This window comes from Fopius arisanus, unplaced genomic scaffold, assembly GCF_000806365.1.
Source record: "Fopius arisanus strain USDA-PBARC FA_bdor unplaced genomic scaffold, ASM80636v1 scaffold00050, whole genome shotgun sequence".
Lineage (NCBI taxonomy): Eukaryota > Metazoa > Arthropoda > Insecta > Hymenoptera > Braconidae > Fopius > Fopius arisanus.
Genome location: NW_011887789.1, coordinates 894,761 through 911,761, shown reverse-complemented (window position 1 = coordinate 911,761; position 17,001 = coordinate 894,761). Strand labels below are relative to the sequence as shown.

The following is a 17,001-nucleotide window of genomic DNA, read 5'->3' as shown; positions in this document are numbered from 1 at the left end:
CCCCCCCCCATTGTTCTTTTAATAAACAGGGGGTGTCGAGAAGAGGACAAAAAAATAACGATGGAGTATCATGATAATAAACGAGTTAGGTGGGAGAAATGGGGGAGCGGAGCGGAGGTATTCACCTGTGGCCGCGATCGACCAACCGCATATAATTGAAAGTTTTTTCAGCTTGGACTGGGGCAACTCCCTCGTTCCTCCTCATCGTCCCTCAATATTGTTGTTGGGGTGGGCCGGGGAGAGAACCATTTAATTTTACCATCATAAATTCAAATTAACCATTACTCCCAGTCTGTGCAAGCAATAAATGTCTCAATGTTGTCGCAAAACATGTTTTGAATGAAGACCGTATGATTGTTCCATTTTGACCCATGTACAGTATGACCCGCTTTTGTCTTCTAAATTGTCCATTTTTTGAGGACTGTTAAACCTTATCCCCACTCGATTTACTGAATAAATGAATAAATATTGGACGTAAGCCAAGATACGCTCGTGCGTGTCAATCAAAATAATCACATTGGAATTCAATGCCTCACCCCATTATTTCGGTATGAGCTACACTTTTACTTATCATCAGAGACGTATGCAACAGGTTGTGATGAAGACAGAGAGAAAGGGGTGGCGTGATTTCAAAATGCTTTTATCATTAAAAACAGTCTGAAAAGTGGATCTCAGGGATTTTATGTTGAATACCCAAGGAGGAAAAAAAAAAAGCAGAAAGATGAAGAAATATCCCGGGCCTCTAGTGGAGCTTCGAGTATTTAGAAGCTACTAAATATAGCAGTATAGTATAGGATTCCTAAAGCTCGCTGTAGTAGTGCCCGGTATCGCTGAGCTTTCCCGCTGGCAAAAATGGACGGTTCGTTTCAGTTCAAGCTCTTATTTACCGGTATGCTCATTCATTTGTCATGTTAAATACTCCATTAATCGTTACCAGCTATTTTTTCTTAGTTCATGTGGACGTGAAAAATGTTTTCCCCCGCGAATTGTGTTACAGTTTTCATAACTTTCAATTCATGAATATTTTAATTGGCCTTGTGGTCGCAAGAAACAAGATTAAGTCAATGTTGATGAACCAAGCTCAGTACAGCTTAGGATTTTGTTCCGCGGAGCTTTGATGAGACACAAGCATTTTATAAGACCAACTATTCAATATAAAGTTTGCTCATAAGTCTGGAGGACTGGATGATTTATGCATCGATAATTTTTTTTTCCAACATTTTTGCAAGAGTCACTGATACTGTGACATCTCTGAATTGAAATGGGTGAGATGAGTTAAAAAAGTTGAGAGCTTTTTTTTTTTCAAAGAGATTATATGTAAATTGAAGATATGCAGATTGATATACGTGTTTCAATTAGTGGTGGAAAGCAGCTAGTGGTGAGAATCGGGCTGTAGCATGCCAAGTGATATCCCGCGTCGTTCCCTACTCTCTGCTGTTGGTGGCAGAGGACAAACACGTAAACGAAGAAAACGCAGACAAAGTGTTTGTTGCTGCAGTGCAAGTGGAAATTGAATAGACAAATAAATAAATAAATAAATAAATAAATAAATAAATAAATAAATAAATAAGTGAATAAATAGATAGATAAAACACAGAGGACCCAGAGGTGGACGACAGATGAGCACCAGCGATGGCGTGCCACTGTCGGGTCCCGATATTGGGAACGGGGCCCGTCCCATCAGTGAAACTGGTTATCCCGAAGCCCAGCAAACAGCTGGTCAGTGTCAGGGTCAGGATGGGCTTGGATCATCGAAAGCAGTCCCAGGGGCCACCGCCACTGCAATTGGGCCACCTAAAAGACCGCCCAGAAGGGGCGCTAAACCCACTCCCGACAGACCGGTACGGGCCCTCTTCTGCATGGGCCTTAAAAATCCACTTCGCAAAATGTGTATCGACGTCGTTGAGTGGAAGTATCCTTTTCGTTTACATAATTACCAATGCCTTCAATGCCAAATTGTTTATAATCGAATGGAATTTCAATAATCCAACGAAACACTAGCCACACTCAAAGGAATCCCTGAGCTGTAAAAAGCCTCTCACAAGCATACAATGCCTTCATCCTACAGATAAATGTTCAAATGAAACGTTGAATCTCCCAATATACCCTTACATGCATTGTTCCCTTGTTTTCACAACTTGATACCCTACAAACTTGGACACTCGATACTTGCAATGGCCTCGTTACAATTATCACTCTCTGAAAATCTCACCAGTTGAAAAGTTAAATCCAATGAAACACCACCTAGCACAATGAATTCCTCTGACATTGCCTCGCACAATGTATCCTCGTGTAACCAATTCTATTGATTCTCCTCGTATTCCATTGTTAATCAACAGTCGCATCCAATGAATTTTCCTCAACTTCAATAAATCAGACCCTTCGAGTGGCTCATTCTCCTGACAATTTTAGCCAATTGTGTGGCCCTGGGGGTATACACGCCATATCCTTACGGTGACTCCAATCAAACCAACTTGTACTTGGTAAGCTCAATTAATTTATATATATTTGCAAAAAATTTTTTAAAAAATGAATATATATATGATAATTTTTGATAAAACAACTCAAGTTATAGCTATCTAAATCAATGCAAAAAAAAAAAAAAAATCACTCCCTACACTACAATCTAAAAGATTTTTTTTTTCTCAATTGATCAACAGGAAAAAATCGAGTATGTGTTTCTTGTGATATTCACAGTGGAATGCGTGATGAAGATAATCGCTTATGGTTTTGTGGTTCATCCGGGAGCTTACCTCCGCAACGGATGGAACATGCTCGATTTTACAATTGTTGTAATAGGAATGATCAGTACGATACTGACAATACTGATGAAGGAGGGCTTCGACGTTAAGGCTCTGAGGGCATTTCGTGTACTACGACCACTCCGGCTGGTTTCCGGTGTACCGAGTCTCCAAGTTGTACTGAATTCCATCCTCAGGGCGATGGTACCATTGCTACATATTGCATTATTAGTACTCTTTGTTATCATCATTTATGCAATTATAGGATTAGAATTGTTCTCGGGAAAAATGCATAAAACGTGCAGAAATAATAAAACCGGTGAAATAATGGAGGACCCTCATCCGTGCGGTGATCATGGTTTTCAATGCCATACACTAGGAAGTCAATATGTATGCAGTAAACAGTATTGGGAGGGTCCGAATAATGGAATAACAAACTTCGACAACTTTGGACTAGCGATGTTAACTGTCTTCCAGTGCATAACACTAGAAGGCTGGACGGATGTCCTCTACGACATCGAGGATGCAATGGGTAGTACCTGGCAGTGGATATACTTTGTATCGATGGTGATTTTGGGGGCGTTCTTCGTGATGAACCTCATTCTCGGTGTATTGTCGGGAGAGTTCTCTAAGGAAAGGGAAAAGGCCAAGAACAGGGGGGAGTTCCAGAAATTCAGGGAGAAGCAGCAGATCGAGGATGACCTTAGGGGATATCTCGATTGGATAACACAGGCCGAGGACATCGAGACGGAGCACGACGAGATGCCCAGGATGCAGAGTAGAAAATCCAAGCCAGAGGATGAGATGGAGAGTACAGATAGGCTGGAGGGGGACGAGGAAAGTGCACACCAGGTGTCCTTGTGGGAGAAGAAGCGGAAAGAGTGGAAGGAAATAAACAAAAGGGTAAGGAAGGTGTGCCGAATGGCAGTAAAATCTCAGGTGTTCTACTGGCTCATCATCATCCTCGTTTTTCTCAATACCGCTGTCCTGGCGACCGAGCACTTCCGTCAGCCAGACTGGCTCGACTGGTTTCAAGAGTACACCAATATGTTCTTCATTGCTCTTTTCACCATGGAGATGATGCTCAAAATGTACAGCTTAGGATGGCAGAAGTATTTTTTATCATTATTCAATCGTTTCGACTGCTTCGTTGTCATCGGATCCATCACTGAGATGATCCTCACCAATACAGAAGTCATGCCTCCACTCGGTATCTCCGTTCTCAGGTGTGTCAGGCTTCTCAGGGTCTTCAAGGTGACAAAGTACTGGAGGTCCCTCTCCAACTTGGTCGCTTCCTTATTGAACTCTATACAGTCCATTGCTTCTCTGTTGCTTCTACTCTTTCTATTCATTGTCATCTTCGCGTTACTGGGAATGCAGGTCTTCGGAGGCAAGTTCAATTTTGATGATCTCCAGGACAAAACCAGAAGTAATTTCGACAGCTTCTGGCAGAGCTTGCTAACCGTTTTCCAGATTCTCACGGGAGAGGATTGGAATGCTGTCATGTACGAGGGCATTCGGGCTTATGAAGGGGTTACCGGTTACGGAATTTTTGCCTGCGTTTACTTCATCATTCTATTCATCTGTGGAAACTGTATCCTTTTTTTCATAACCTTTTTAAACAAGACATGACTTTTATAAAAATAAATGAATAAAAAAGAGAAAAAACATTGATCGTATTTTCCTTAGTAGATGATGAAACGGTAGATATACTTTTGAACGTCTTCTTGGCCATCGCCGTGGATAATCTGGCGGACGCTGATCAGCTGACAACAGTGGACAAAGAGGAGGGGGATAAGTCCCACGGTGGATCACCGGCTAGAGACGAATGCAGCGGTGAAGAATGCATTCATGACGACGAGGACATCGGCGACATGACCAGTGGCGAAGAGGATCCCGGCACTGACGTTGAGCAGTACGAAAACGAGGGTGACGATTACGAGGGACAAGATACTGAGGGCTCAAAGGACGGGCACGATGGTGGGCATAAAGTCAGAATAAATGTTCAATCTGATGGGCATGGTTACGAACCTTTTGAATCAGGTGAAGGTGAGGATGACTACGATCACATGGAGATGGATGAGATTGAGGGAGGACCAGAAGTCATATCTGCCCGACCAAGGAGAATGTCCGAGTATAATATAACGACGGAGAAGCCACCGATTCCCGAGGGATCAGCCTTCTTCGTGTTCTCCAAGACCAATCGATTTCGAATTTTCTGTCATTGGTTCTGCAATCATAGTTATTATGGAAATTTCATACTCGCTTGCATTATGATTTCTTCGGCTATGTTGGCAGCTGAAGACCCACTCAAGGCCACTTCTGAACGCAATATTGTAAGATTCATAAGATTTTTCCATGGTTCTCTTATTTTACTCTTGTTGCTACAGTAAAATTATTGTCTATTGCAAAATTTTTATTTTCATATTGATTAATATCAGATGAAAGGAATCCCATATTTGTCTAATTGCAGATCTTGAATCGTTTCGATTATTTCTTCACAACTGTATTTACTATCGAAATCTGTTTAAAAATGGTCTCTTACGGATTCGTACTGCACGACGGTGCATTCTGTCGTTCGGCCTTCAATCTTCTCGATCTCCTGGTGGTCTGCGTTTCCCTCATATCCATAGCATGGAGGTGAGTAAATAAATTTAAACAAGTTAACTGATATAAATAGGAGAAGTGCATTTATCATCGTCATCATTATCATCATTTAAACTGCAGATCGAGTGCAATTTCCTTTGTTAAAATCCTACGTGTGCTGCGCGTTCTCAGACCACTGCGTGCAATCAACCGTGCCAAAGGCCTTAAGGTATAAATGATAAATCACTATGAAAACTATCTATATGAAAACTAAACACTTGACAAACCATTGGAGTAATTATCACCTCACCTTCGAGTACTCAAATGATTTAGTGCTGTCAGCAGGATCGCTAAGTATATTTTTTACATCAGTCAAATTAGCCATGTAAACTCTTCTATTCTGGAGTTTAGTCGTGCATAATTGAATGATAATATTGCCAGATGGGTTAGTTGGGTACTCAGGAGAATAGGTCAAGGGTCAATTTGAGAAAATATGAGGTAGATAAAGGGCTAACTCAATAGGATATTTCAGCAGTAAAGTGGTCAAGTGAGATGAGGAAACATATTGTGAGTTTAGATAAAACTCACAATATGGAATAATATCTATTACTCTGTAATAATATTCTGATATTCTAATTTGTAAAAATATTGATGTTGAAAAGTATTGGAAGGAGAGAAAAAATGCTGTTTGTCTTGTTCCTTCGATTTACCATGATTGGTTTGTCTACTCATCTCGCTCCACCACTTCACCTCTGAATTTCATAACAAATAATGAATAAGTTGATAAATTAGCACGTAGTCCAATGCGTCATCGTAGCGGTAAAGACTATCGGAAATATAGTCCTCGTCACCAGCCTCCTGCAGTTCGTCTTCGCCGTTATCGGCGTCCAACTCTTCAAGGTACGCCGCAAAGGCATCAGAAGGACATTCCGGGTTTTTTTTCTCTCTCTCTCTCTCTCTCTCTCTTTCCATCTACTTGATGTGTTATTTCCACCAGTCTAATGATTTATCACACATAGAATTGCCTTTCCCAGCCATTTTGTTTTCACATTACCTCATTTTATTATTAGTGAGTGTATTAGTTTCTCTTACTGCACCCCTGATTCTTAATACCTTCCGAATTATCGAATTTTATTTTCCTCGTTTTATTGACTTATTACTAGCTTATTTTTTTATATGAAACCATGGCTCTCCCAATGCACCTTTCGGCTTTCGAGTTCTCCGCCTTGATATGATTTTTGTTTGATTCATGAAGGGATTACACTGTTAGAATAAACTGTTGAAATTCCAAGAGACAATTGATATTGATTTATATTTTCGGAAGAGATAATTTTCAATTTATAATATAAAAATTCCTTGAAATTTCAGTAAAAAATGTTTAACAGTGCACGCGCATCTGTATACTCTGCATGCCTCCCATAGTTTATCTTTGCAGTGGTGTGTCTCGCTGTATTAACATTCGACATTGTGATATTTAATTATCGGATTAATGCGGGCGTGCCAAGCGAAATTCTTAAGGTGAAAGAATTGAATGTTGCCTTGTATAGAGAATTCATGAAATAGATAATGCGCCGAGAGGTGCATTGCCGAGGGTTGAACCGGTAGATTATGCTAGAAGAGGGGGCTAGACGAATTGGATGGATGGCGAGGGCTCGATCCGAAGGGGCTTTAAGACTGCTCTCAAATGAATCAATAAAAGTAAATTAATCCGATTGATTTAATAGTAAGAGTGGAATTCTTTGTAGCCCTATTGATAAAATAGTACCTTTACAGTCCTGGCCCCTACTCAACTAACTCACAGTACGAGCAAATCTTCAATAAAACTCTTTAAATTAATGACTAATGATGTTCCTTCTCAACGAAATGGATTTTTTTTTTTGTTTGTTCCACCTACCTGTGTCTGCCTCGTGTACCGTCTTGACATACTCAACTTCTTGCTGTACCTCGCCCTGCTCGATACAAATTCCCAACAAAATCGTACGATTTAATAAAATCATCGGCAATGTGGAAATAATGAACGATGAAATATCAAAGTATGTAGTCAAGTGTGTGATTGTCGCCATTAAAACAATCGGCAATATTATGTTGGTTACCTACCTCCTACAGTTCATGTTCGCTGTTATCGGGGTACAGCTCTTTAAGGTAAAACATCAGTGCATGTTCAAAAATTCTTACAGTTTGGTACATTCATATTGTGTAAATATATCAACTATTTTAATTTCAAAGCATGTGGCACTTATTATAAATAGTTTGAGGCGAAGAGTATTTCAAGGAGATAACTGTACATAAAATATTCTTTTCGAATATTCTATTTTTACCATTTTTTTCATAATACATCAATTGGCTCCACTATAGAATTGGAATTTTTCGAAAAGCAATTTAATGTCACAGATGTCATTCAACTGGAATGATAAAAATATCAATAAGTTAGCGAGTCTTGCAACTGGCTTTCAAGTAAAATTAGATTTATCGACGTGTAGCTCTATATAAAGTATATTAATTAGCAAAGGAAGAATCTCTTCTTCTCTGTATTATCAATCACGATATTAATAAGTGTTATGAAACAATGTATTCCTTTGATGTCCGCAGATGCATGAATTTATGAAACAACCGAGAGATTGCGAAAGCGTCGAAAGGGGGCAAGTTTCGTTTGAGTGCGACACCCTCTGGAACTCCTTAGAGCTCAATATCAATATCAAATAGCTTTGTCTTTTAATTGAATACATCTCTCCTCATGTTGAATAATTAATTTAATTAGTGGTGTACAAATAGAGTGATTTATGGGATCTGTTCGCACCATCATATCTTGTCGCGCATTTTACATATTACACTGACATCAATGAATTTCGTTTGCATGCGCCTTTATTTTTTTTTATAATACGAGAATGTTCTGATTTGATATTTGTAGCATCTCGAGCACGAGTGCACGCAACATACACGTCTTTCGACAAAAGTCCAGTTATTTTTTCTCTTATTTGAGTAACCGATTGCAGTTTTCCATGCCTTGCATATCGCATATAATTCAATGGAAATAAAAAATAATATTTTCATCGTGTGATTGACGTTTTTTTTTTGTCGTTTTGATCGCAGGGGAAATTCTTCCAGTGCAATGACGTGTCCAAAATTACAGAGGCCGAATGCCAGTGAGTTTAACAACTGATAATGAGTATATGTACCATTTGTAGATGATTTTTGTTTTTTAATTGGGGAATTTATTTGTTTGTGACTTGCAGCGGAACGTATTTGATTTATGAGGAGGGAAATATAAACAGACCAGTGATGAAGGAGAGATTGTGGTCGCGGAATCGTTTTCATTTTGATGATGTGGCCAAAGCCATGTTGACACTATTCACAGTATCAACTTTCGAGGGATGGCCAGGGTGAGAAACAAAAAATAACAATTTAAGTGCTATATGATTAATGATGTCATAATATATTTGCAGACTGCTATATGTATCAATCGATTCTAATCGTGAAAGCTACGGACCAATACACAACTTTCGTCCAATAGTAGCAGCCTATTACATTATTTACATTATTATCATAGCATTCTTCATGGTGAATATATTTGTGGGTTTCGTCATTGTGACGTTTCAAAATGAGGGTGAACAAGAGTACAAAAATTGTGGACTGGAAAAAAATCAGGTGACCCTTTTGAATGCACCTCGGCTTATTCAGCAGCACGAAAATTTATCTAAAAATCATATCACTCAAATGACTGAGCAATAAATTTATTCTAGCGTAACTGCATCGAGTTTGCACTGAAAGCCAAACCGGTACGTCGATATATACCCAAGCATCGAATTCAATACAAGGTCTGGTGGTTCGTGACGTCTCAGCCATTTGAATACACCATTTTTACTCTCATCATCATCAATACCATCACTCTTGCCATGAAATTCTACAATCAGCCAGATCCTTATACACATGCTCTCGACGTACTCAATATGATCTTCACTGCTGTTTTTGCACTTGAGTTTGTCTTCAAACTTGCTGCATTTAGATTTAAAGTGAGTGACAAATCTCTTACACTCACAATACTGTAACACCTTAAAAAATCATACAGTAAAATATACAATGATCAAATTATTCCAAACAAAAATTGCCTATTGCAATTGTCGTTATTTCAGAATTACTTCGGAGACGCCTGGAACGTCTTTGACTTCATAATAGTACTCGGTAGCTTCATCGACATTGTTTATTCTGAAGTACACGTAAGTAACTTAGTATCGTAGAGACTCAATAATTTTCTAGAGAACAATGAATATGTTATAATTTATCATAGTCACAGACAAACACTGGACCACCCACTGTTGAAAATGTATAATTTGATTTTTATATTTCTTTATGCGTCACATTTCTTTCCTTTCTAGGCACGACTGCATGTGAAGGCAGGAGGTAGCCTCCCCACCAAAGTATGTAATGTGATCGGAAAAAAAGTATGCGTGGAATGTGCGTGTATGTACTATGCGCGTGTGTGAACCCCACTCAAGTTAATTCCATCCCCCGTGATTATAGCTTCAATCCATCTTCACACTTCCTCAATTGCAAAATTGCACGTACCAACCTCTATACATGTTTAATTATATTATTATCATTTATTCGTCAATGCGTTGTGAGAACGTTCACTTTTTCAGTCCATTCTTAATTTTTTTTTTATTTATTTCTTTTTTAAAGAAAGTGCGAGGTTTTTTTTTCAGATTTTTTGTTCATACGTGAATTCATGACACTGAGAATTCACATTTAGCTTTTACTGGAAATTTTTTAAAAATGTCTAACAGTGGATTAACGATGCGTGTCTCATACAGAGCTGGGGGGGGGGGGGCTTGTACAAGCGAATGGAAATAATTGATTATTTATAATTAAATAATGAATTTGCTAGTAGCAATTGGATTTATTTTAAAAAAATGCAGTACTTTTTTCCTCAGCTCTGGCCTTGTTCCTAGTACAACTTAATGCAGTTTCCAACGTACATTTTATTTTATTGATTTATATTATGATTTCTAGTTATTTTTAGTTGTAGTCTTGCATGTGGCTGTGCCACACATCCCTGTGTCTCACGCTCCCAATAATCTCCAAAAAAAAGGAAAAAAAAAGAAAGTCAAAAATAAAAAATTGGAGATCATTGTTAATTTTAAAGAGATTATAGTGAGAATATACTCGTCATCTCCTCCCATTGAATTGTTTTACAGCCGGGTACGAACATCATCTCCATCAATTTCTTCCGTTTGTTTCGGGTGATGAGACTGGTAAAGCTCCTCAGTAGAGGTGAAGGCATTCGAACACTACTCTGGACATTCATCAAGTCCTTCCAGGCATTGCCCTATGTCGCTCTCCTCATCGTCATGCTGTTCTTTATTTATGCAGTTATTGGGATGCAAGTTTTCGGGAAAATCGCGTTAGACAATGGGACTACAATTTACAGGAACAATAACTTCCAGACGTTCCCGCAGGCTGTTTTGATATTATTCCGATCGGCTACAGGTGAATCATGGCAGAATATAATGCTGGATTGCTCGTACCGTCCACACGAAGTCAAGTGTGATCCCGAATCGGACGACGTTGACAAGTCGAGCTGCGGCAATGACATCGCATTTCCTTATTTCATATCATTCTACGTCCTGTGCTCATTCCTCATCATCAATCTTTTCGTCGCCGTTATCATGGATAATTTTGACTATCTCACTCGCGACTGGTCAATCCTGGGACCACACCACTTGGACGAATTCATTCGCTTGTGGTCTGAGTATGATCCAGATGCAAAGGGTCGCATAAAGCACCTCGATGTTGTAACCCTTTTACGCAAGATATCGCCGCCCCTTGGTTTCGGCAAACTATGTCCACACAGAGTCGCCTGCAAGAGACTAGTCTCCATGAATATGCCCTTGAACAGCGATGGAACAGTTTTGTTCAATGCTACATTGTTCGCCGTTGTGAGAACTTCATTGAAGATCAAGACAGAGGGCAATATTGACGACGCCAATGCCCAACTCAGGGCGGTTATTAAGAAGATTTGGAAGAGAACTAGCCCCAAGTTACTCGATCAGGTTGTACCACCACCTGGGGTCGACGATGAGGTGACGGTGGGGAAGTTTTACGCCACTTTTTTGATTCAGGATTATTTCCGAAGATTTAAAAAGCGCAAGGAGCAGGAGATGAAGGAGGGAGATAAGGATTGTCATAATACAGTTACGTTGCAGGCTGGTCTGAGGACACTTCATGAAGCTGGCCCTGAATTGAAGCGAGCTATTTCTGGAAATCTTGAAGAATTGCTGGATGATAATCCTGAGCCAATGCACAGGGTGAGACTTTGTCTTTTCTTCTCCATGTTATAATTAAGAATTCAATTGGAACAGTTCATCATGTTTTTATAGCGGAATCATTCACTGTTCGGAAGTGTTTGGTCCAGTATGCGTCGAGGTCACCACAGTTTTCGAGGAAAATCCTTGAAAACTCCAGCCAACTCAGCCCCCAAAATCTCACCCTCAAACTCCATAGACTTCCTTCCCTACGTCTCTCTCCACAGGCATGGCGCAGTTGACAACCAAATAACCGCGAGATCGCATCAGGTTGTGCCGAACGTCACCGGGTAAGTTTCATTCGTCAAACGTCAACTTAGGAATAAGAAGAAGAAGAAGAAGAAGAAGAAGAAGAAGGCAAATTAATTCATCGATATAGAATCATTCAATTAATGTAAATTGGGAAAATTTTTAGGGTGACTGGAACTCCCCTGAACTCGATGGGAATCGAGGAGAATATCCCGATGCGTCCCTTGGCCATGTTTGCAAACACAAATTCTGGAATGCAGCCAGGGAACTACCAAAACCCATACAAAGTGTTAGAGTAAGTAAGAAAAATCCTCAGAATATTCCTATCTTGGCGGATTGATTAGTGCACGGAAATTAGTACGGTGCATCCTCGACTCAATTCATCCAAAGCAAAAATGAAATTCAAGGGAAATCCATATCTGTGTAGACTGTGAGCCCTACCCTACCCTCTTCGTTTATTCGTTCACCCATTTATATCCAAATTACTCTCCAAATTATTCGGCTTAATTTCCATGGTTGTTTCCACTGCTTCTGTTTTACTGTCGTAAATTTCAGTGGCCCAGATGGCAGTCGCTATCTCCATCCAGGCAATGAGTACGGTAAGAATACGTTACACATTGAGTTGATTGATGATTGATTGCTTTAATCTAGTGATTGCAGTGCTTTATCGCATGGCCCTCACTATAATAATTTAATCCAGCGTTTATGGCACGATTATCGATGCATTAGTGCATCAGGGCACCTCCACCTCGGTGTGGAGTGTGGGTGTGAGTGTGAGTTCGAGTGTGAGTGCGAGTGTGAGTGTGAGTTAGTTTATTACTACTATTACTAGATGTCAAGTCATTCCAATCCGGTAATAATAACGATTAAGGAAATTGGAGAAATTGAATTAAGTAGTTTGGTTCTCGATATCAAAATTGTCCCCCTCTTGTTATCCCCATCGGCGTGTATTGTGTGCAGTCTCGAGGATGGAATTGAGCAGCAGTTGACACCACCCACACCACCACCCCGACGGAATCTGCCACCAAGTGGTGGGGCCATAACATTCGCCACAGGCACCAGTGGAAATGCTGAATCAAGTAGTGCAACAGCAAGTCGCACACCCTCGCCAACCCTAAGTCCATCGCCATCATTCGCATCTTCATCCAACGAAGGGGCGCATTACTACGCGTATGCAACGCGTGGATGCTGCCCCGATTCCACACCAGGGTGGAAGCATCAGCATGGTACGATTAATTCCCATAAGAAAAATGTTGGTTCAACCCCTAAAAAATATTAAAATTCGTTTCAATTCGTTATTATTTTATTTATTCGGATGATGGATCAATTTTAATGCACGACTTGCACTTTATTCGATATATTATTTAAACTTATATCTCTTTTATTATTTATTTTCCATCGAGTGGAAATGATTTTTATAAAGAAAGAAAATCGACGAGTCAGTCTGTGTTGTCTTGTCTTTCTCTGTGGTGCACTGGGATATTCAGCAGACGGAAATGAAGATAAGGTGATTGAAGTTGATAAGGAACAGGTGTCGCCAAATGAGGGGAATGCAGATGTAATTCATCGTGAACGGAGCAAGCAGGGCTCGGCCAAAAGATTGTCAAAACGCTTGTCTAATCGCTCAAAGGGCTCGTCGAAACGTTCGAGCAAGCACAGGGAGAGTTCGAAATCTCGAAAGTCTCACAAGAGTGAAGATGATGATGATGATCCTAAGGACTGTTCACATGGAGAAAGAAGTATTGCTAATGGGCTCAAGTTGGCGCAGACACAGGCCATTGCTGTTGCTGGATTCTTGGCTGATGTTGATGCCCATCAGTGGCGCGTTTGCGAGTCCTGTTTGCCGCATCGGGCCTCCTTTCACGGCAGAGGTGATGTTCCAGAACAAAAAAAAAAAAAACAAAACAAAACAAAACAAAACAAAATGTTGAGGGATATTTTGAAGTCGAGAGGGATTGGAGTTGCTCGATGCATGCACTATCTGAGCTTTTGTACACTAACCCAATTAACAATGCTTTGCAAGGCACGCGTTTTTTTTTTTTTTATATACGGAACCACAGAGTATCACACTTTATTGTCATTTTAATTATTTACCTGGTGTACTCGAGAGTGGACCAGGATTGTCTCACCTGGTAATTATTATTATCGTTTTCTGTTCTTCTTATGTGAGATTTTTTGTCGAGCATTGAATGAATGCCCTGAGTACATCGGGTAAGAGGCATATGGAACGCAATTTTTAATGCTGAATAGTCTTATATCGTTTTCAACAGTTTCATGGGCCGGTGAGAGTAATGGCGGCGTTGGGTCAGAGAGATTGTCACATAGTTTGCCAGGCAGCCCCTCCGATAGGAAGCCCAACTTTGAGGTGATTGGTAGCGCTGAGAGTCTGGTGGGACGGGTGAGTAAATGCATCAATGCATCAATATTTTGCCGAAAACTTATCAAACTTGCTACAAGACATAACCATTGTCATTGGTACATGAACAGGTATTAGCTGAGCAAGGACTAGGTAAATACTGTGATCCAGATTTCGTACGTTACACGTCGCGCGAAATGCAGGAGGCTCTTGACATGACTCGAGAAGAAATGGATCGTGCGGCACACCAGCTGTTGCTCCGCGAGCGTCGAGGACAGCCTTTGACCTTTCAACTCCAGCAGAGTATGGATCAACACTGGAATCCAAGACCACAAGGCCCACGTGAAGTAGCTTATGAACAACTGCGGGAACAAATGCCCTCATTAGACCAGCCGCAATTATCCCTTCAACCTCAGCCACAGCAACAGCACCAACACCAACAACAAATCTATCGCGAACAACCACCTTCTTAGCGGCTAACAACTCTCCAGGTAACACACCTACCATTCATTACCAACGAATTACCACCCATATTATTCACCGCTTTTATTTTGACATTTATCTTGTAAACCACCAAGTCAACAATATAATACATAAGGCCAATTCGCGTTATCGTTTGCCTCAATTTTTTTATCCATATTTACTGAATAAAAATAACCAATAGAATTGTTCAATGCATGAAACACTTAGTTATTGTTCAATACAAATTGTAAAACCATTATTAATTACAATAATTAAAATCTCTTTTTCCACATCTGTTTTAATTTCTCAATTCAGATAAAATACTTGGAACGATCATTAAATCTTTCTATCATAACTATCATCTATAATAATTATCAATTTTAATAAAGAGTTAATCTCATTGTTAACAAGTACGCTCGTCTAAAACAAAAGAATAACTGTCATTAAATTTCAAAGATAGTCTGCATCAAGGTAAATGAACAAACTCGATGAATAAATGAAAGAGCAGTTACGTAGTTATATTGTTATACAGTCCTATTTCACAATTTTTAATGGTCGTCATCATCTGTAGTATTCGGAGGGGGATTATTATAATCATCGATAGAATGGGTGTAGATCAATGAATGGAGATAACCAAAGAAATATATATAAATTCATAAATACAATATATAAAACTATATATACATAACAAGTGCCTAAGTATTTAATAATAATTAATTTCGGACCAGAGAATACCTTTTATCAATGTAGAGACAAACAAAAAAAAAAAAAAACGTTAATTACTGAGTTTTTAATAATAAATTGTTCTTCGATCGTATACGCATCTGCATTCGACTGGAAAATGAGATAAAATCAAGTCCTCATAGTGTGAAAGCTTCACTCATTACACCATGGGGTTGAAAGATTGTTAAACTGAAAAACAAAAGTATAATAATTTGAAAGCAAAGTAAGGGGGCATGAGGGAGGAAGGACATATGAAGCACGAGTGAACTAATTATATACAGTAAATAAATTTTTAAAAATCTTATCATGTAAAACTCGCTTTTCGACGTTGTCCTTATCATATTTACCATTTACCATCTTTGTCTAAATATCTTTTTATACTCAGAACAAATTGTAAATGAGGGATTTACAAATGTTGAAATATGCGCTTGATAAAGTATAATTCGGTGGTGAAATGACGAAACAGAAATCAATATTTTTGTTTCTTGACGAGCAGTTGAATTGTGAAAATGTTGAAATATTGGAGAATCTTGGAAACTGAGTTCAAGAGTATTTGCGACAAGGATAATTCATCTGGAAGTCGATTGGTTGTTTTCCCACTCCCTTATTCAATTGAAATGATTAGAAATTTTATTCTGTCCATCCCACAGCGTTTATAGGATTTTACTGTGATTAAAAATAATAAAAAGAAAAAATTACAGGGGCTTCAGTGTTAACAATAAACAAAAAGAATTCACTCTCGTATTTTTATCGAACTGACAATTGTTATATCTATTGGATTTTTATCCGCTAAATCCCCCCCCCCCCCAGCCCTGCTTGAATATACTCATTATTTAGAATTGAAAACCAATTGCGACCAAATACTTTGCACAAAAGGGGTAGGTGCAATGTTTTTTATTATGCAGCTGATAGGTCATTTACTGAGTGCCTGATTTTATAAGTGGCATTGCCACCATAAGTCCAGCAAAACACTATTTGTTTGGTAATTTGAATTTTTATTCAGCTTATCTTGGAATACATTGATAAAATAATATGAATAGAAATCCATCGAAAAATATTGGAAATTTAGATTGAGCCGTATTATAAGAGGAATACTAGAGTGATACTCAGAGAGAATAATTACAAATGTATTAGAAAATGATGGAGGTGGGTTGACTCTATGGAGAATGATGACATGACAACGGACTTTATTTGAACATATTTTTCCTCGTGCCGTTGATGTAAAGATTTATTTGTTGAATATTATTGTGTATAAATATATACACTTGTATTACGAGTTATTCACAGAGAACTTGAAAATTAATAAAATTGATATATGAAATTAAGTGATACCGGTAATGAGTGGCATTGATAACAATGTAGATAGGAAATTTGCACGATTCTGTTAATGTAATTTTAAAGGAATATGAAAATTCTAAACACCGTATCATCCTCATTAAATCGTGTATTGGACATTGTTTATCTTTAATGGAATATTGTAATCGTTTATAATTGATTTATATAAATAGAAGACTCACGTGGAGCTTCAATTTATGGGGAACCAAAAAAATTGTAAATAAATAATGAAAATTATTGCACGAAATAT

The 17,001-nt window shown here is 38.9% G+C and overlaps 1 protein-coding gene across 6 annotated transcripts in view; it reads left to right on the top strand.

Moving 5' to 3' along the window:
- The window catches only part of Ca-alpha1D (Ca[2+]-channel protein alpha[[1]] subunit D), an 18,224-nt gene extending 1,236 nt beyond the window's left edge, over positions 1–16,988 (top strand). Inside the window, exons 2-22 of one of the 6 annotated variants that reach the window (XM_011306971.1) lie at positions 1,360–1,912; positions 2,378–2,483; positions 2,661–4,335; positions 4,449–4,721; positions 4,785–5,077; positions 5,215–5,381; positions 5,469–5,556; positions 6,120–6,227; positions 8,418–8,470; positions 8,561–8,707; positions 8,771–8,972; positions 9,068–9,337; positions 9,458–9,541; positions 9,701–9,742; positions 10,520–11,629; positions 11,702–11,916; positions 12,042–12,170; positions 12,836–13,101; positions 13,363–13,746; positions 14,146–14,273; positions 14,363–16,988. In XM_011306971.1, coding sequence (XP_011305273.1) covers positions 1,620–1,912; positions 2,378–2,483; positions 2,661–4,335; positions 4,449–4,721; positions 4,785–5,077; positions 5,215–5,381; positions 5,469–5,556; positions 6,120–6,227; positions 8,418–8,470; positions 8,561–8,707; positions 8,771–8,972; positions 9,068–9,337; positions 9,458–9,541; positions 9,701–9,742; positions 10,520–11,629; positions 11,702–11,916; positions 12,042–12,170; positions 12,836–13,101; positions 13,363–13,746; positions 14,146–14,273; positions 14,363–14,704 — 6,375 coding nt within the window. In that variant the 5' untranslated portion in view covers positions 1,360–1,619 and the 3' untranslated portion in view covers positions 14,705–16,988. Of the gene's footprint in view, positions 1–1,359; positions 1,913–2,377; positions 2,484–2,660; positions 4,336–4,448; positions 5,078–5,214; positions 5,382–5,468; positions 5,557–6,119; positions 6,228–8,417; positions 8,471–8,560; positions 8,708–8,770; positions 8,973–9,067; positions 9,338–9,457; positions 9,542–9,700; positions 9,743–10,519; positions 11,630–11,701; positions 11,917–12,041; positions 12,171–12,430; positions 12,475–12,835; positions 13,102–13,362; positions 13,747–14,145; positions 14,274–14,362 lie in introns of those variants that run through there. The other 5 variants (XM_011306970.1, XM_011306972.1, XM_011306975.1 and 2 more) reach the window with 5 other exon arrangements.
- The last annotated feature ends 13 nt before the right edge of the window (positions 16,989–17,001 follow it).